Raw genomic sequence first — 20,767 nt, 5'->3', positions numbered from 1 at the left:
TTATAAATGATTTATCTGTGCACTTCATTGTTTTTTTTTTTAAATTCATCTACCCTTATAATCTTCAAATCAAATACATTACCCTTCCCTCCCCCCCTCGAAACGACCTCTCTTCTCTTTCGGTCACGTGCCGTGGCGAAAGGGTGCGGCCAGAGCCGATGAGGGTGCGGCTATCGGTGTCTGTCTCGTTAAATATAAATATGGGCTGATTCCTGCCTGAAAATTTTGCTGCTCGTCCTCGTTCTCGTTGCCCGGCTCCTCAATAAAAAAATCCTTCATGGGAGGGTAACAGTGGGGAGTCCGGTGGAGAGAAATCCTCCACAACTGAATGTAAACTGCCATTCAAATCTGCCTCCATTTTGTTTGCAACGCCCAACCTCCAACGATCCAATCAATTCCCAAAGGACGAAATCAAGCCCCACCCTACATTTTTTTTCTAATTTCAGAAGCCGTTTCACTCGGATATACGTCACAACAAGGAAAAAATTACAATCTCAACTTCCGTTTCATGCCGACTTTAAAGAATGTCAGTACTCAAGCAGTTGATGGGCCCCATTGACTTCTATAGTATTTTTTTTTATACTATGGAATTCAATGGGTGCCGTCAGCTCTTTGGTCACACATATTGTTTAAAATATCTTCTTGTGTGTTCAGCAGAGGAAATAAACTCATACAGGTTTGGAACAACTTGAGGGTGAGTAAAGGATGACAGAATTTTCATTTTGGGGTGAACTGTCCCTTTAACTGTTACCGTCCCACTGGCGCTTTTTTATTTATTGCCTTTTTCAAATATATTAGTAATCATCATAAATTACACTGTAAAAAAAAAAATGTTGGTTTAAGTTAAAAAAAACAAGTTACCTTGTTGCCTTAAAATTTTTAGTTCGTTGTAATTAAACATTTGAGTTAATACAATGAAGAAGAATGGTTTAATAAACAGAAACTCAAAATAGCATGTTATCTTCACCACATTAGTTGATTTGACAAAAGATAAAAAGTTGTGATAACAAATCATGAAAATATTTTTTGTACAGTGTATCATTCGAAAGCTTACAAAATCACAATTCATCATGTGAAAGCAGTTTTGAAATGGGACATTATGTTACCATGGAAACGATACTCTAATTTATTTTAGCGGCTCATCCACAGTGTCAGGTTTCATATTACAAAATTAATTTTAACTACTTTATAATCAAAACCTTTTCTACTCTTGACAAAACACATATAATTTGAAAGGTCTGAGTCTCAAGGTTCCATATTTTGTATAGAAGTGATATTTGGACAGAAATTTATTAATTTGTTACAGGAGAATGCATTAACAAATTCATTGGAATTTTGTTGACACCCGGTGGCTATTTTTGGTACAGCGCCTAAACAAAATCCATAGGAACTTAAATTGTTGTGATATCAACTTCAAATATGGAACTCAACTTGGTTGGACATATGGCTTTGATTTTATCGAAATTTTAAAGCGAACATTTAGTAAAACATTTTATACAGAATAAAAAATATGTAGCCTAGTTTATAAATATTTAGTATATTTAGTAAATTTAAACTAAAAAGCATTCCATAATATTCCAAAGCATTCTTGAATTACAACCATTTAAGTTTTGATAGTGCATTTTTCACATCTATTCTCAAAAAGAGGGGTGACCAAGGACGATAGCTATAAATATAACAATAAAGATATAGTTCTAAAAATCTTTCTCAATATTAAAGAATAGCAGAGTTCAATCCACAGCTATAACGATAACGGCACAGAGAAACTATATCATTGGAATCAAAAACAAAACAAAACAAAAAAATTGACAGCCAATCAGAATCCATCTTCCTGTAACGAGCTCGAGCATTTAAAGTGACAGACAAGCACGTATAAACAGAACGATGTGGTCTGCTAGTGTGGATGCTAATATAGTTATCTTTGTAGTTATCTTTGTAGTTGTCTTTATTTATCTTTATAGTTATCGTTGTTGGTGTGGGCCTTCAAGATGTCAAGATTGACGTCATTGTTGGGTAAACTTCTATAGCGGTGAATGAGAGACAACATTAAATATATATTTTTGTGTTCCCATTTGCTCAAATAGCAAAAGAAAAACTCCACAATTATGTGTTTTTACAACTTGAAAAAGAGGAAAAGAATAGAGAGAGATTGATAAACGCAGTCAGAAAAGAGAAATATTATTTAAACTGTAATTAAGTCAACTTTACCGTCAGCGGTAGCTGTATAGTGTTATAAATGTACCTTACATACATAAAAAAAAATAAAAAAAAATAAAAAAAATTATATATATATAGGCCTATATATATTATATATATAGGCCTATATATATTTAAAACATCATAGTCTGTGAAAGGGGTCCGTTAAGGAGTGGCAAACCAACACCTTTCTGAAGTTAATGTTTTGCTATACACCGATATTGAGTAAAATCCTTCTTTATTTTTTTCTTGGTCTGTTTTGATTATTTAATGTAAATCATTACATCGTTCTAATTGAGGAAGACAGACTGAAGTTACTGACCTTTGATGTACTAAACCACACCCTAAATTATCTTGTAGAATATGTTAGCCAATCTTGATCTTGCTCAAAAATGGGTATGTTTAGAGTGATTCATAGCATCCATTTACATTTAGCCTACTGATTTGTACGGGGAAAATAATTTCGGGAAGTGATTAAATGACTAACAGATAATAGTTGCCATTGTCAAGTTACTGACCTTTGATGTACTAAACCACACCCTAAATTATCGTATAGAATATGTTAGCCTTGATCTTGGGCTCAAAAATATATGTTGTATTGTAGACTAGAGTGATTCATATAGCATCCATTTGCATTTACAAGTACTGAGTTTGTACGGGAAGAGTATTTTCGGGAAGTGATTAAATAACTAACAGATAATAGTTGCCATTGTCATATTTATGTAATATGCCCCGCCCCTCGAGCGCATGGTTTGAATTCCCGATGCTGTGATTGGCCTATACGGCTGTCACTCACCTCATGTCTTACACAAGTGGGCGTGTGTATATAACAGTGGCGAGTTTGTGTACTTGTGTAAAGTGTAAAGAACCGCTGAAGGAACAAGGGCAATTTTCACACCTAAAGGCCACAAATAAACACTAAGAAAATGTCGTCTGTGAATTTGACCAGTCTAGGAGCCAACCAACTAAAAAACGCCACGTCTGGAGAGGTAATATTTCAACTACAATGTTTCTATATGTTAGCATACAACTAGCAGACTACAGTGATGTTCTGACTGAATTATTTCCAAAACTTAAATGAGTGCTAAAGAAACCTGGTTATTGAAAACCAGAAAGTCATTTAAATTACAATTTCAAAGTGTTGAAAAACACTCCCTGTTCTGATTTTTTACATTGTGACAACATTGTGATAAATAGCATATCATTCACTGCTTGCAGGTGTCAAATGCAATGATAACACATTATAAGTCTTTTTAATCTAATGCAACACAATAATAATAACTTACTTCAAACCTATGCAGTTATGGGATTCCTTTGGGGGTTTCTTGTTCTAGTTAGGGTGTATTTTACACTGCAGTGTCAGCATAACATTTAAAATAAATGTTTAAAATACTGTACTTATAAAATAATATATGTAATGTTATTTGCTTTTTATGTTATGTTTTTATTTATTTTATTTTTTATGTCTTTGAAGGCATATTTTTCAAACCATATAAAACATGCATGTGACTCAATTTATTTTAAATACTTAAAAGTGAAAATGCTTGAATACCTAAAAACTTGAAAGTGAAAGTTAAAGTTTATTGAAATAAATCTTTCTCACTCAGTATGTCACATGATAAATGACCATGCACGAACAATTATGTCCATGAACATTAATTCTTTACAGAATCAGGAATTCAGGTTTTTGTTACACATGAACATTTGAAATATGTAGTCTCTTAATTATGAGCTCATAAAAATGGCATGTGTAATAATTTTAAATAAATTTGAAAATTAATTTTAAATGAACTCTAGCATGTCATGGCTTCATATGTAGTGTCAACCACCCAAAAATGTAAATAAAGTTGGTTTCATTCATCCATATGCGTGTTATTCCAAATGGGCTGGAACTAATGAATGGCAATGCGATATGTCTGTTGATCTGTCTCTTGTTCGTTAGATGGTGGAGGTTGGTTCTCTGTGGCGGGAGCAGACGGTCATTCTCTTCTTCTTGCGGAGGTTTGGTTGTCAGGTGTGCCGGTGGATGGCAGCGGAGGTCAGTAAACTGGAGAAAGACCTGAAAGCAAATGGTATTGCTCTGATTGGCATCGGACCTGAAGAGCTGGGAGTGAAGGAGTTCAAGGATGGGGGATTCTTCAAGGGCGGTGAGGATTTGGCACTTGGCTTTATATTTTTTTATGTTTTTATAAGGACATTACACATTAATCAACATGACTGTAAATGTTTCTAGTGTTAGCCTATTGGCTAATTGTCAACTGCAGTCCTTCAGCAAGATGTTTTGAAACCTTAAAAATAGTAAAATATACAGTATACAAAAAGTAACTCAAGACACTATAAAAACAACAAATAAAACAGAACAATTCTCACGACATAAAACCACACGAAACATCCAGAGACATTAAAACATCAGATTCAGTACAGTTGCGGCAGACACCATTTAGACTCAGCCAGCCATGCAAATAACTCGATTGTTTAATATTGTTCCTAATTTCTTAGTTTTACACTAATGTTGCTCAAGTATGCAGTGTGTTATTAAAGTCTGAGACCGCAGTGAAAGATCTAGTAGTTACTTCATAAAGGCCCGTTCAGACCAAAGACAAGCGATAATGATTAAGATAAGAGTTATAAATATAAATGAATAGCAGAGTGCACAACACAAATGCAATGTTACGATAATGACACAGAGAAATCATTGGAATCACTTTTAGATCTACTGATGTGACGACGTGCAAATTAATGAACAAACGCAGCCGGATAATTTCCATAATGACCAACGCAATCTATAAAGAGCAGCGCAAATTAGCGTCTGGTTTAAGACATGCTTTTTTTGGGTGGTAAATAACGGCACAAATACCAGTAACTTGACTTGATTCATTTAAATACTCTCTTCCCATAAGTTGTGTGTTCAAAAGGGAAACTTGTTGCATATGCAATAAGGTCAGCTGCAAAAATAACCCTGTCCACGGCTTCTCAGCGATTATTTTTCACTGCGTGTCTTTAGTAAATCCTGACAGTAGTTTTTCAACGAGGGTTTGCGCTCGTTATCTTTATAGTTATATTTCTTGATGTGAATGGGCCTTAACTCATAATGCATTTGGGTCCATTTTGAGCCAGAAGAGATGCATAACAATTTCTTTAAAAATATCTAGTTTTTAGTATGGGAACCAAACTTTGGAAATGTGTCAAGACTATGAAAAACATAAAAAAAAATTAAAAAAAAGAGATTTAAACCTGGAAATGGAAGGCACTGTAAAAAAAATGCATGGCATAACATGAAAGAAACTGTAAAATAATGCATGGCACATCATAAAGCACTAAGTGTCTGATCAAATGCATGTAACTGAGTGACATTGATCATTTTCTTGCTTCAATTGAAACACAAGATGCTCAAATTCACATTGTGCTGGATTCAGGTTTTCTTCGAGCGTCTAAATAACAAATGATCAAATGCAAAATGCAGTTTTCACGAGTGCGCTCTTGGACCCCATCGAGTTAAAAGAAGGATTTCAGTGCTGCATTCTTTCTTCTGAAATAAGTGATAACCTCAGGTTAACCTCATTGTGTGGGTTTTGAAATGATTAGTGATAGAACTCATGTTTTTACTGTCATTTTCACCTGTTACTATGCTTGCCATGCCTGTGTTTACCTTGGGTTTGCCACTGATAAAAGGTGTCATAGGCGTTTTCCTGATCCTGTGAATATTTAACTTTCTCTTTGTTTTAGACATCTACATTGACGAGAAGAAGCAGTGTTACAAAGATTTAGGCTTTAAAAGGTATGAGGTTCAACTTTATCATATTCATGAGTATTTTTACTTGTGGTATTGAATTGGTCTTATGCCTGGTTCAGATTACACGATTTTGACTCCTAAAATCTTGTCGTGTCGTGGACAAGAAACATGTCAGACTACACGTTGCTTTCCGACCAGCCACCGCGTGCCGTCTCACACATTCACTCTCACACGCGCACACACACACTCTCGCGCTCACTCACTCACACACACATGCTCACTCACACACACACACACACACGCTCACTCACTCACTCACTCTCGCTCACTCACTCACTAGCGCACACACACTCTCTCACTCACCCATGCTCACTCACGCACGCACGCACACACACTCGCGCTCACTCACTCACAAACGCACACATGCTCACTCACACACACAAATGCACACATGCTCACTCAAACTCACTCACTCACTCTCGCTCACTCACTAGCGCACACACACTCACTCTTTCACTCCCACATGCTCGCTCACACACGCACACACACACTCGCGCTCACTCACTCATGCGTGCTCACTCACTCACACACACATAAACGCACACATGCTCACTCACACACACTTACCCATGCTCACACACACACACTCACACTCAATCACTCACACACACACACAAACGCACACATGCTCACTCACTCACACACACACACACTCACTCTCGCTCACTCACTAGCATACACACACTCTCTCACGCACACACACTCGCACTCACTCACACACACACAACCTCACTCACATGCTCACTCACGCGCGCGCGCACGCACACACTCACTCTTGCTCACTCACTAGCGCGCACACACACATATTATCTGTTAGTCATTGGTTGTCGCCCACTATGACACACTATAAGAGATGAAACGATCGAATCTTGCGTCCCGACGCCCGTTGTTGTTTACAAATCCCCACGACACCCTACGTCAAACGAATCGTGCCAAAATCGGGCTAAAATCGTGTAATCTGAACCAGGAATAGTTCACCCAAGAATAAAAAAATCTCTCTTGAAATGTACAGTACTCTCCTTCGAATTGTTATAAACATGTTGTATTGAACACAAAAGTAGATATTTTGAAGTATGTTGGTAACCAGACAGTTGATGGACCCCATTGGACCCGTCTGGTTACCGATATTCTTCATAAAATCTTTCTTTGTGTTCAGCAGAAGAAAGAAATTCATACAGGTTTAGAAAGTGAGTAAATGATGACAGAATTTTTATTTTTGGGTGAACGAATGCGTGATGTTGGACTATGACACAAGCATGAATCCTCTGGTTTCCAATCTCAGGTACAATGCCGTGAATGTGGTTCCAGCTGCCATGGGAAAGAAAGTACGAGAAATTGCCTCAAAGGTATTTATAACGCATTATACATTGCCTTTAATATTCATTTATTTTTTTAATGCAAATGATGATTCTGGCCTAATGATAATTAGTGATTAAGTGACTAATGAGATGTCTTATTTGTAAACAGTTTTAATAATGACCAAATTTAAGGTGTTAAATAAATAATAGCTTATTTCAAAATGTGCTAAAACTTTTAGAGCACTCTTTTAATTCATGTTTTTTCACCCTGTCTTGAAGGCAAGTGCAGAAGGGATTCAAGGAAACTTCAGTGGAGATCTTCTGCAGAGTGGAGGCTTGCTCATCGTCGCAAAAGGTAAACAAGTTTCTGAGTAAGATGTCATATTTTCACTAGGAAAATGTATTGGTCCAGTCTTGTAGGTTTTTTTGTTTTTTAATAGTGATTATCTTTTTCTTCCTTTGTGTACTGATAGAAGAGAACCGAAACTTGTAATCTAAGCAGTCTGCATTATTGTCACTAGAGGGCAGCATGACTTCACATTTAAAAAATGTAGCACATGCAAATCTGTTCTTTGCTCAACCATGGAGAAATCTGCCTGTAGCAAAGATTAACATTTCAGAATAATACCTCGATGTTTGAGTCTCTGAACTGTTTCTGGGTCTCAGGGTGCCAACAGTATGGCTAGCACTAATTCAGCAATACAACTAAACATGTTTTCCTATTACTTGAACTCTCATTAACTCTCATTACTTGAATGCAACTGGATGTTGTTGAAGTTTGTTTGTAATTCTCATTAATCTCATGATGATCCTCATTAGATTCTCATTACTGTAATAGAGTGATGAGAATATTTCTCCAGACGCAATTGTTTTTCGAATTAAAATAATAATTTAATGTTTAAACAGTACCACCATAAAGTTTCATGAAACGTGTTAAATGTGCTTAACTGTCATGGAAACAATATCACAATGCAAAATGTGTCTCTCTGTTCAGGTGGAGAAAAGGTTTTGCTGCATTTTGTCCAGAAAACGCCTGCAGACAACGCATCTCTGGAGGACATCACCAAAGCTCTCGGGATCTCGGCGAACGTCCAGGCTGGTGAAAAGCCACAGGTAAAACTGGAAGCATTTGTAAGGTATTGAGATGCATTTTGGTCGATCGGATTAGAAGTAGACGAGGGCGAGGCAGACACTTTACTTTACTTTACTTTACTTTACTTTATTGGTTTATAGTAATGTGGACAACCTCTTTTAATGAAAAGAGCAGCTTTAGCCTCTACGGCTAATTTCCAGCTGTAGTCCCCAGCCAGTTGTTAATTGGCATACATCAATAAATACATTACAATTAAAACAAGGCTTAAGCAAGAGCTTAGACAAACAGACAAGGTGGTACAAAATTGAGACAGACAAGCAAGCACAAATTACAGAGACATAAAAGCAGGTCAAGCAATAAAAGAGAAAATTGACACAAAAGAGAATCATGCAAAGGCCACATGAAACACATATAGGACATAGCATTGAAACAGTCAGCAGAGATCAAGTGGCAGAAGCATGATCATGTCACATCTAGTGTGCACATCACATCTAGCATATTAATGTGTGCAGGGGTAATTGTCGATTAGCCAATTTTTAAGGTGTACAGTAAAAGTCGAATACATATGTATGTTTTTAATTGTAATGGGCAATGAGTTCCTTTCCCGTTTACACCTGTTTTTTTTTTTTAAATCCATCTCTTTAGTCCACTTTCGCCCACTTCTGTCCTGATTTCTTCGAGGGGAGGGTCTATGGGTGGGTAAATGTATGGGCTTTAGATCTTTCGATTAGAGATGCACCGATTGATCGGCTGGTGACCGGAATTGGCCGATTTTCACGTGATTTTATGCCGGTCAAATGCACTCGGGCGCCGCATGATTAACATCGCTGTTACGACCAGCTCGTTTCAAGCCGCAACATAAAAGAGGGATCAAACACCAACGTTCGATAAATGAAGAATGTTTTATTTTCTTCAACAAATATAACAATAACCACTCATACCAACATAAGTCTAGGGAAAATAAAGAAACAAAATAACTACAATGAATATATTAAAGCTACATGACATAAGGTAAGTATAAGAAAGAAAATCAAATAATACTTTTTTTACTGTGTGTCTTTAGTAAATCCTGACAGTAGTTTTTTTCAACACCAAAAGAGGGTTTGCGCTCGTTATCTTTATAGTTATATTTCTTGATGTGAACGGGCCTTAACTCATAATGCATTTGGGTCCATTTTGAGCGAGAAGTGATGCATAACAATTTCTTTAAAAATATGTAGTGTTTAGTATGGGAACCAAACTTTGGAAATGTGTCAAGACTATGAAAAACATATACCGGTAATAAAAAAAAGAAGAGATTTAAACCTGGAAATGGAAGAAAACTGTAAAATAATGCAACATAAAAGAGGGATCGATAAATTCGATAAATGAAGAATGTTTTATTTTCTTCAACAAATATAACAATAACCACTCATACCAACATAAGTCTAGGGAAAATAAAGAAACAAAATAACTACAATGAATATATTAAAGCTACATGACATAAGGTAAGTATAAGAAAGAATATCAAATAAGATTATAAGAGAAACTATCCCACAGAGAGTGCTAACCAAGTGAAAACTCACAACACTTAAAGGACAAGTTCGGTATTTTACACTTAAAGCCCTGTTTACAGATCGTATCTGATGAAATAGAACGGTAAAGATTAAACTTTGGACAGATGCTGCTGTCGCGAGAATTTTAGGTTTATATCTCTTTCCCCCCTCACCCCCACAATGGTTGTCTATGTGCACTGGCAGATTCCTTCCTAAAACACATTAAACTTTCGTTTACAAAGACGTGAAACTCACCGAGTGGTCAGGGGTGTTCACTGATACGGTTCCAAAAAAAATCGCTGAAAAAGATGCATTCCAACAGGTTTTATCGTAGTTTTTGTCCAACTCCATGACTTGTATTGAATGTGCTGTGTGAGGTGCGGTATTACTCCGCCGCTGGAGTGTCTATTATTCAAGCTCTCAATGGAAGAATCACGGGTGTGACACGTTTGGCAAAATAGGTCCACAAAAGCTAAATAAACCTAAAATTCTCGCGACAGCAGCATGTGTCCAAATTTTAATCTTAACCGTTCTATTTCATCAGATACGATCTGTAAACAGGGCTTTAAGTGTAAAATACCGAACTTGTCCTTTAAATACAAGATATCCTAATTAGCAGTTAACATGGGGGAGTGACTCAAAACTCCCACAGACTCCCCCATCGCGCAACATCAGTATCGCACCTGCACACGGAACGCACATTTCGGAAACATTTTGGATACCTTGTGAATTACGGCCGTTTCAGACCGTAAGCGCGAGCGGCCCATATTTTTTCCGGCATGCATGTTAATCAATGAGTGCATTGACACCGCGAGCAGGAGCAGCGCGTGAGCAGCAGTGAAGCGCGGGTTTCGGCACCGAGTCTCTTTTTGCTTCACTGCTGCTCACGCTCAATTAAAGTGAAAGCACACTTTTGATGGACAAAATAAATATGATTTCACACAAAAAGTGCCCAAAATGCACAGAATTTGCATGTCTAGTGTGTTTTAACAAGAACTGGAGTAGGCTATGTCAGAAAAGAAAATGAAGACTCAAAACTATTTATAGAAAATGTACCAATTTAAAGTTTGGGTAAATGTATATGGTGTTTTATAAAAAAAAATATAGAAAATAAATATTTGTGTGTGTGCTGTAGTGTAAAGTGGATAGAAAAAATTAAATCGGAATCGGCAGGGCAAAGAAAAACTGTAGTCGGCCTAGGATGGAATGAAATGGATGAATGGATGAAATCAGCACACGCAATTTATATATGAACGTGACGTTACAACATACAGAGAGCATCAGCTTTCATTTCTGCTTTAAGACCACACCGATATCATGAATGGTGAGAGAACATTGTGCTTTAGTACGTTTTTCATCTTCAAACCAAACTTGGGTCTTCATACTGACAAAGTCCCGTCTGGCTAGTGCACTTCTCATAATGTTTCTGCTTTAGGTCAGTAGGCTGAGAGTTGGCGTCTTTTGTGGCTGTTCAAACGCATTTGAACACATGAGTGCTTGCACTACGAGAGCAGTACGGTCTAATGCGTTTTACCTTTGTAAGTGGTTGGAAGTGGACAAGCTCAAAACGTTTTAGACCCGTTTACACATTTAGTGTCGTCCACTTGTGATCCAATCGACCAGAATGCATCTTAACACCAGGTGTAAACAGGGCCTCTCATACTGGAGTATAGTCAGATGTCGCATGTAAAGTTAGTGGTTGTGATTGTCATTGGGTAAACCAGTCAGGAGTTCTTCCTCTAAATTGTTTCTGGATATTTTATGCTAATAGGAACAACATTGCAATAAATAAGGGAATCCATTAGGACTTGATAGAAAAGCATCACGTTCTTATCTTCACTAGGGGCCTCGGTATACTTCCAAGAGGGCCTCAAGGTGACTTAAAAACTATTTAAAACCACACAAAACAAGCATTAAAATCTGTTTTACTTATGCCATGCTCTAAAATATTTTATCTGCTAGAAAATGGTAAGTAAAAGCGAGTAAAAAAATTCTTAAATCTCGTTATTCTTAATCATTAGCCTGTAAATAATGAACAACTGGTAAATTCATTGGTTAAAGTGAGTGGACATTCAGCTCTTAAAACTTCTGGGATCTTGCAAATTAATTTACAGAATCTAGCAATGTTGGGCCTTCAGATTGTCTTGAGGGTCACTGAAATGCATTAATATCTAATTAAAGTGTGATCTCCATTCAAACACGCACGCGATCTTATTCCTAAATCACATTGATCGAACTCCGAGCTCGGAGCCCTCCCTCTGGACGGCACGCCAAATACGCATTAAACTTTACCCCTTCAAATTATATGTAAGTGTGAACTCATGAATTGCTTCCGTGGTGAAACCAGGACACCAGAGACAACCTTACGTTGTTTTGCTCAATTTCGTTGGAATAATATCTTGCTTTTCCCTCAGTGGCTTAAATAGAGCAGAATATGAGGAAAAGCACAATTAAACCCTTAAAGGCCTCCACAAGACATGCTGAAGAATCCGTGCTCTGCCGCAGCGTGACCCAATTCATGTCAACGAGCAACTTCACCAATGGCTGTTCTGTAGAGAGAGGCATGCGTCTCTCTGATGTTGGAGCACAGATGCTTTGGCTTATGTAAGTGGATGTTTGAACAAGTGAAGTGATTGTGGAGAAGAACAGAGTCTTGTTGTGAGACTCATCTCTTGGTTTAGTGTGATCTTAACCACCCCAAGGCCCCATGATGCACTTGGGCGTGAGATTACTGTGAAGCTCTTCTAACAACATAACCCACTAAAACCAGCAGATGTCATTTTTGCTGCTGGTTATTACATAGACGTGCAACTCCTAAAGACACACACATGGTCTGAATTAAGGACTTTTACTGTGGTATCCAGAAGGAAATGGCACTTTTGGCCTTTCTTTTCCTTGTCAAGCTCAAGATGAGGTCAAGGAGACAAAATGGCCATGTTCAAATGGTGGACGCAGTTCATCTGGCTCTTTGTCTGACTTATAAAAAAAAAAAAAGTATGTCTTATGCTCATTAAGGCTGTATTTATTTGTATTTTATTATATCAATATTACAGTAATAACTGTAATATTGTGAAATATTATTACAATTTAAAATAATAACTTGTACTTTCTTTTGATCAAAGATGAATTTTCAGCATCATTACTCCAGCACATGATCCTTCAGAAATAATTCGCTATCAATTGGTGCTCAATAAATAATGGTTCATATTGTTAATGTTGGAAACTGCTTTTGCTGCTTAATCAGCCATTCTGATCGCAAGGGACATTAATTTCATCTGTGAAGTCGCACTCCATATTTTTAGAGCGTTTTATTCTGAGCTATTATTGTGGTCTCATTTGTTTTACTTCATGCCGAAGTCAAAAGTCTGGCTACTCGAGAAGAATCCATTGTGTTGTCCACACCCTGAGATCTACCACGAGACCTTTCGTCCATCTGGAGAATAAACATGGTGTCAGTCAGCAGCGTATCTCGCAGCACATCGGCCCCAAAGGTCTCCTCAGGAAGGAAGGGCCCAACAGACACAGTCAAGAGCCCAAACCCAGTGCCGTCACTGGATGACATGGGAGAGTCTCAAGGGAAATCGATTCGACCATTAAATTATATGCATTCAATAACAGATCTGTCAAGGGCATGGTTTTGAGAAGTCTCACACAAGACTTTCATAACCTCCAGATAACTTCCTCACAATTTTTGTTTGTTTTGTCTTCAACCATTAGATGAACGTTAACATTTGTTTGGCAGACATGCATGAGCTCGATCTGCATGCATAATGGTGACTGATATATTTCTATTAACCCCTTAAGCGGCACCCCCCTTTTTTTAAAAATGTGCATTCATGAAAATGCACATTCCGAACTTAAATGGTTGTAATTCAAGAATGCTTTGGAATATAGATGTAAGATTGGATCTTGTTTTAAAGAAGACATTTGGCAGATTTTTGTAGAAGTGAAACAAATTAAGAAAGTTAAACAGAAAAAAAGTTATAGAAGTTTGAGTCTATATGAAAATGTACAATGTTAAAAATGTAATTATTAATATTTTATATTAAATATATATTTTCAAAACATGGTGGACTCTAAAAATGCAAAAAAAAATCAAAGCCAAAAATCTGAACAAGTTGTGTTTCAAATTTTAGGTTGATATCTCCAAAAATCAGCTTTCGGTGAGATTTAGTTTGGGCGCAGTACCACGCTTCTCCACTAGTTGACATTACTGCCCATATTACGGCGCCTCCATTTCCATATGTTGTTTGAGTCTGAACCATTATTTTTTACAATTTTCATACAATTTATGAAGTAGACATCCTATTCAGAAGTAGTGTTGGAAGTTTGGCAGATTTTGTAATAAATTCAACCTCTAAGAAACACAAGAAGAACACGTATGTGCATTATAGCTCGCCGCCACATCACAAATGCTGAATCTATTATTTATTTCTTCATATTTAAAACATTTTCAGACCGTTTTTTTCTAAAATAATTGAATGGATGCAATCTTTTGAACTCTTGGCATTAAAACAAACTGAGGTTTCTACCATTCTTTCATGATTTTTCATGTTCACTATTTCAAAATAAAGGTCTGAACACGCCTGAGGAAGATGAACATATTTTTGTTGCAAATTGATAAATTACGGCTCCTCTGTAATTTATTTAGAAAACCAGTCACTAGAGATTGTAAGCTTTCAAATGATGTATAGTTTGTCAAGATTAGTTTAGGTTTAGTATAGGATATTACTGTTTTAAATATGTAATGGGCCGATGTCAATATAAGGGGATAATATGACGATAATATAACTATATTAAACAGTTACTTTTGGAATAGACGACGTTGCTTTGAAGTTCAATAACAGGACGTGTCGCTGGTCTTGTTTACCCATTAAAGAGTTCCGGTGTCTGTTGTCATTTTTGAGCCACCGATGTCATTTCCTCCGTGGGATTGTTGGGTGCGATTGGTCACTTTCACACGACTGTAAATGCATTGACAGACTGAACAGTGCATCTCACTTCTCCTTTGATTGTAGAGTAACACTTAATTTTACAGTGTCCTTGTTATATAATGTTACATGTACGTACCATAACAGTAAATTATGCATAATTACATGCAACTAACCCTCAACCAAATCCCTAACCCTATAGTAAGTATATGTTGTTGCTTAATATTACTCAGTACTTAAATATATAATTACACTGTAACAATGACAACTTAAAATAAAGTGTAACCCTTTATTTTAAGGTGTCACTGTTACAGTGTAATTATATATTTAAGTACTGAGTAATATTAATTAACGTACTTAGGTTAGGGGAGAATTAGGGTTTGGTTTGAGGGTTACTTGTATGTACTTGTGCATCATTTTTAATTATTACTACAGTAACTACATGTAACATGGGAAACAAGGACACTAAAATATTGCTCCCATTAATTATGTCATTTACTCATTATAATGTCGTTTCAAACTCAAATAAAGATATTTAAAAAATGTGTCTGTGTTGTTTTCTGTTTTCCATACAGTAAATGAGGTCCAATGTTATATGAATACCCAAGTTTTAATTATTCATTTTCACACGACCAACCAAATGATTTAAATATTTCTGTGTGTTTTACAGTGCAATGAAGATGTTTGCACAAGATAGAGGATTCAGTGTTCTTCAGCGACTGTGATTCCTGGTTATCCAGTGTTACATTCCCCCTAATCCGACTCAAATCATCTTTTACATGTACGTGATACTTTGGTTTAGATGCTCAAATATAATGCACTGATCATGATTTTTCTATGCATTGTTTCTTTTGTGGATGAGCAATTAAGCTCTCACAGTAGTGTGTGAATTAACCATAATGCTGCTTTGATCCTCAAAATGTGTGTTTTGTCATAAGATACTCCATTTAATGATTCTTTTATAAACCTGTATTTGTTTATTTTTTTTCTAAACACTTCAGACCAAATGTGACTTGTTAATTTAAGAATGTGAATGACATTTTTTAAGATGTACATATTAAAACTCTTACCAAAGTATATTTGTGTTTTTCATGTGTGAATGTGAGAGAAAAAAACACATGCATAAATATATTTGTTGCTTTATATAAGTTTATTTTTGATGCTTACATATGTTCTCTTATATATCATACAATATCTCAGTAAGTTAAGGTAGCTAAATAACATTTTTAAGCCATATATGTTTGCTTGAACAATCAATATAGGCAGAACAATATAATTACAAAGCATTCACTTGGAAAGTCATTAAAACATATATGGTCTCAATCAAACGTGGACCCCATATAATATCAAGAGCATTGATGTCAGTACGTATTAACTGAGATATTTCAACAGTCAACTAGTCTATGAACAGAACAAGATCAGCCCCAGACATATATTAATATAGCAGCATCTGTGGTCATGTGGCATATCTTAACATAAGGGTGAATCTCACAAAACCTGTAAAGAATATATATATATATAATGCCGGGTTAATTTTAACCCATGCTTGGGTCAAATATAGACATATAATTTAATTAAACAATGTAAACCAATGGTTGACCTAAACATGGAGGCTAAAAAAAAACATTTTTGAGTTTATATATGCAACTACCCCTAGTTTTTTATTTTAATTTTGCAATGAAATGTAACTTGGAAATTTTTTCATGAGATTCATCCTTGAACTGAAAAACCAAAATAACAGAATCTGTAAAACGAAATTGTAAATCATTCTTGAGTCTGACAAGTTCTTGGCATTGTCCCTATATAATGCATTGAAAAAGAGACTTCATATTTAATCATCATAAGCTTATTTCTAATTAAACACCTTCAGAAACAACGACACCAAAATGCACACAAATTATATTGTACAATTCACACTTGGCAAAGTATTTGCTAGATTATATGCAGTTATTCTTCCTTCAGTTCAGATTTCTTCAAAGCAGTCGTATAAACAATCACAGAGGGTGATTTAGTATTTCACAGATACAAAATAGCTATTTTAAAATGCGATTTTCTCAAAAGCAATCAGCAATCCGTGGCACAGAGAAGTCGCCCTTTAATGCGGTATAAAGAACAGGTAGTTCACATCACACATAATTTGATTTGTTCTCAATAGTCATAATATTAAAAGCCTTAAGACAAAAAAAATAACCTGCACAAATAGGCGTCTGGCTGATGAATGCGTGCTATCAGGGAATTGATAATGTTGTGTATATGCATATGTAACATGTTTTGCCATAATGCACCTGACTTAGCATTGACGTGATTGGCAAGTTAATCAACCCAAACATTGTTAAATACTGTACATAAAACCAATATGCATATTCTCTTCCCTGACCAAACATTACAATACTGCACATTTAGATATATGCATTATTGGGTCTATTGTTTCTAAACCATCCGGCACTTTTAAAGCTCAAATCCTTAGAAATCCAATTTCGGTGTTTTATTGAAAGGCGTAGAGCTGCATTCCTTGTCTGGCAGGTCTTGCATTGGAAAATGCATGCACTAATAATTCAGGGATTATGTTTTATTTGGCATTTCATCACTGCGAAACCCTTCCCGCCGCTGACAGAATCCGAAGTTATAATATTTAATTTGTTCTGAAGTTGCTCGCATTCAATATCTCGCTCATCTCCCGTGCATCAAACAGTCCGTGCCATTAGAGTGGTGTCGAGGTTTAGATTGGCTAGCAATGAAGGCAGATATGAACATTCAAATGATCAAAGTCTCTGTCGTGAGAGATAACAGTCATAATCAATAACCCAAGGCAACCCAATATCGACTCCGCTAAGCTTTTTCCAAGAACTCGACAATTTTTCTGTCTGACGTCCGTTTGATCTTGTCCATTCTATCACTTTTCCTGCGCCCTCTTTAGTTCTGCTGTCATTACGGCTTAATCAAGACGGAAAATAACAGTCCCCGGCCTTGACCGGGTCTCTAATGAGAGGGCCGCCTCCTGACCGTGTCCATTTGAGAGGCGACTCCTGCTTCGCTTCAGATAACACATGAAGCCCTGCCGCCCCGTTAGCCTCCGTCTCAGATCAATGTATGAAATCAACTTCCTTAAAATCACAAACCCACTGGCGTACAGATCCTTGAGTGAGACCTCTGCTCAACGATTCCTCCTGTCCGGGAATGGTTTGGTGTTACATGCCACCTTTTAAGACTAAAATGACATATTCCCTGCTGGAAAATCATGAGATTTTATAGTTGGTCCAGGCTAGTTTAGATGGTTAATTTGACCTGGGGCATAGCCATTACGTCTTACGTTTCGGTATCAAATTACATCAATCTATGTTTTTATGTAACTGACTTAAACCAGTTTTAAACAGACTTAAAGGAAAACATTTGATGACTAACTTGTAAGACTAGTCTTTATGCAACCGCCCCCTGATAGACCAAGCTGGTTAGAGTTGGTCAACCAGCAATTTAAATTAATTTTGCATCATGTTGTAGATAAAACAAAGATTATTAGAGTATATGCTTTACAAGAAACTACTATTTCAGTCATTCATGTTTAATTCATTGTTACTTGCTGTGTCTTGAAACGTTTCTTGATAATCTTGAGCAGTGAATCATCATATTATAATGATTTCTGAAGGATCATGTGACATAAAGATTGGAGTATTAATGCAAAAATAAATAATCAGCTTTGATCACAGGAATAAATTGTGATATTTACTAGAAATTTCCACTTTAATTTGTTGTTTTCCCCAGCAGTTCACTAATGTGACATGAACATTTCCACCAATGATCAAATGCGTGTAAACTATTAAAACTAAACTAATTCATGACCATTACAAAATTCTGCTTAAGAAAGTAACCTTGATGTACTAAAAAAAAAACACTATTTCTGTTTCTTTGCAGAAGTCAATGCTGTGATGATGTTTTTACTACGAGAACCAAACTAAACAGGAGGACTGAAGCGTTGAAGACCCTCAGTTTCAATACAGATCTGCTTCTTATCCCTAAACATGCTAAGACATCCATAGGTAAGTGTTAACAATAGCGACGTACAGAAGCGCTCCCTGGCAGAACAAACCGCGTGTATGAAACTAATGTACAGTCTGAGTTCTTGTAACTATTTCGTTCCTGTATTGCAGAGGCTTCTTGCCGTTATCTGCTGGCTTTAACAGAAGTTAAATTACAAGGCCATGAATAGGATCTATTTATGGACAAAAACACATGAAGCTTTAAGCGATATGGTTTTAACAGTCTTAAGGTTGTCAGGTAATTGTCAACACGGGCCCGTTTACGTAACGCTAAGCCCTCGCTTTCAAAGAAAAACAGATTCTTCTGTGAAACGTACATTACATTAGGATGTTTTGGGGAAAAAGCGCTCAATAGGACTCTGGCTTTTGCCTCTTACCACTGCGTGGTTTAGAAAATAATGTCTTTTTACCAAAATCCAAATATATTTCAAGGCTGCTTGTTATGAAACGAAACATGATGCCTTGCTTCTATTCAAACCACAATCTCGCTCGGCTTCCAAGCCTCCAGTTGTTGGCTGATTTTAGGATTGCTCAAGCACAACGGATATCTTCTTGGAGAGCTGACAGGATCCAAAGCCAATTGAGGGATTTATCCGTTTACATAATCTGATGTCAATAAACCCTCCCTCTCGTTACAATGAAACTATTTCGTTTACATGGATTTTCCGGCGCCAAAACTAATAGTGAGTCAAAAGAAACAAGCGAACAGGACGAAATCTTGCTTAAAAGTAAGTGGATGATAAAGCATGCCTCTTTTCCAGATAAACAACACCCTCACTGCGCACGCTCACGACGCCTGCACTTGTTGGTTATATGTGCGCTTTTGAAAGTTCACAGTAGACATCTATGCAGTCACACGTGAAGGTGTCTACACCGTGGTCGTGTCTGTCACGTCCGACTAACAGACAGGCAGCAATAACAGCACAACAAGCTCTCCTAACCGCTGCCTTTCTTCCTAAAATATACACTGACTCCAGGAACTCCGACGGGACGGCGGGTTACCACACTCGACACTTCTCCTCGGGGTTCATGGGAGTTCCTCGTTCACAATGAAACGCTTCGGAAAAAGCCTCAAAGTTCTGAAGGGAGCCGAGAACCCTGTTGAAAAACAAAACAACATGGCACTCAATCCTTTATAAAACACCCACAGTGTCCCTGTAAAATGTGTTTTAATCACTCTTAAAGGAGAACTCCAGCGCAAAATGAACCTTTGGTCTAATTACACATTGTTACCTAGTCAACCGTTATCTGAGATTTGTTTTCATGATTATCGAACGTAAATAGTTTTATCTCTAAAAACAGTTTAGCCTATAACGCTAGTATATAGGGCATAGAGTAATGACAAATAAAAATCGCTTGTTAATACCACTAACAAGGCTCAAAATAGCCCCACACTAACACGGTAGCATAATGAGGGTCCCTACCTTCAAACCGAAGCATTGAGAACTTTGACAGTGTCCAGACAGTTTAATAAGAAGATATTTTATACATACAGTCAACTTCACGTATACAAGCAGAAGCCATCTTTGAAAAACAGACTCGATCAGTCGATCAACGAAACACCGATCTAAATGCGCTGGACCATATGAGATTCTACACAGTTCAGCGCATTTGGATCGGCGTTTCGTTGATCGACTGATCGAGTCTGTTTTTCAAAGATGGCTTCTGCTTGTATACGTGAAGTTGACTGTATGTATAAAATATCTTCTTATTAAACTGTCTGGACACTGTCAAAGTTCTCAATGCTTCGGTTTGAAGGTAGGGACCCTCATTATGCTACCGTGTTAGTGTGGGGCTATTTTGAGCCTTGTTAGTGGTATTAACAAGCGATTTTTATTTGTCATTACTCTATGCCCAATATACTAGCGTTATACTAGCGTTATAGGC

The 20,767-nt window shown here is 36.8% G+C and overlaps 2 protein-coding genes across 4 annotated transcripts in view; one reads left to right on the top strand and one right to left on the bottom strand.

The window, feature by feature from the left end:
• The first annotated feature begins 2,590 nt into the window (after positions 1 to 2,590).
• prxl2b (peroxiredoxin like 2B) lies at positions 2,591 to 16,101 on the top strand. The gene is made up of 7 exons (XM_079598455.1): positions 2,591 to 3,185; positions 4,139 to 4,343; positions 5,923 to 5,974; positions 7,272 to 7,335; positions 7,567 to 7,642; positions 8,282 to 8,400; positions 15,517 to 16,101. The coding sequence occupies exons 1-7, from the start codon at positions 3,123 to 3,125 to the stop codon at positions 15,541 to 15,543; spliced, it is 606 nt and encodes a 201-aa protein (XP_079454581.1). The 5' UTR covers positions 2,591 to 3,122; the 3' UTR covers positions 15,544 to 16,101.
• Positions 15,981 to 20,767, bottom strand: part of mmel1 (membrane metallo-endopeptidase-like 1) — a 35,219-nt gene continuing 30,432 nt past the window's right edge. For 2 of the 3 annotated variants that reach the window (XM_079598453.1, XM_079598452.1), the window contains one exon: positions 15,984 to 19,978. In XM_079598453.1, coding sequence (XP_079454579.1) covers positions 19,879 to 19,978 — 100 coding nt within the window. In that variant the 3' untranslated portion in view covers positions 15,984 to 19,878. Of the gene's footprint in view, positions 19,979 to 20,767 lie in introns of all 3 variants that reach the window. The other variant, XM_079598454.1, reaches the window with a different exon arrangement.

The sequence above is a fragment of the Phoxinus phoxinus genome, assembly GCF_949152265.1.
Source record: "Phoxinus phoxinus genome assembly, chromosome: 22".
Lineage (NCBI taxonomy): Eukaryota > Metazoa > Chordata > Actinopteri > Cypriniformes > Leuciscidae > Phoxinus > Phoxinus phoxinus.
The sequence above is the reverse complement of the archived record's forward strand: the minus strand, read 5'-3'. Positions and strand labels throughout refer to the sequence as shown.

What these genes read in the sequence shown, in the direction of transcription:
- prxl2b (XM_079598455.1), top strand. Translation starts at nt 3,123, where the DNA reads ATGTCGTCTGTGAATTTGACCAGTCTAGGAGCCAACCAACTAAAAAAC. An exon ending in TGGGGGATTCTTCAAGGGCG is followed by an intron (nt 4,344 to 5,922) that starts GTGAGGATTTGG and finishes TCTTTGTTTTAG; the next exon opens with ACATCTACATTGACGAGAAG. An exon ending in CTTGCTCATCGTCGCAAAAG is followed by an intron (nt 7,643 to 8,281) that starts GTAAACAAGTTT and finishes CTCTCTGTTCAG; the next exon opens with GTGGAGAAAAGGTTTTGCTG.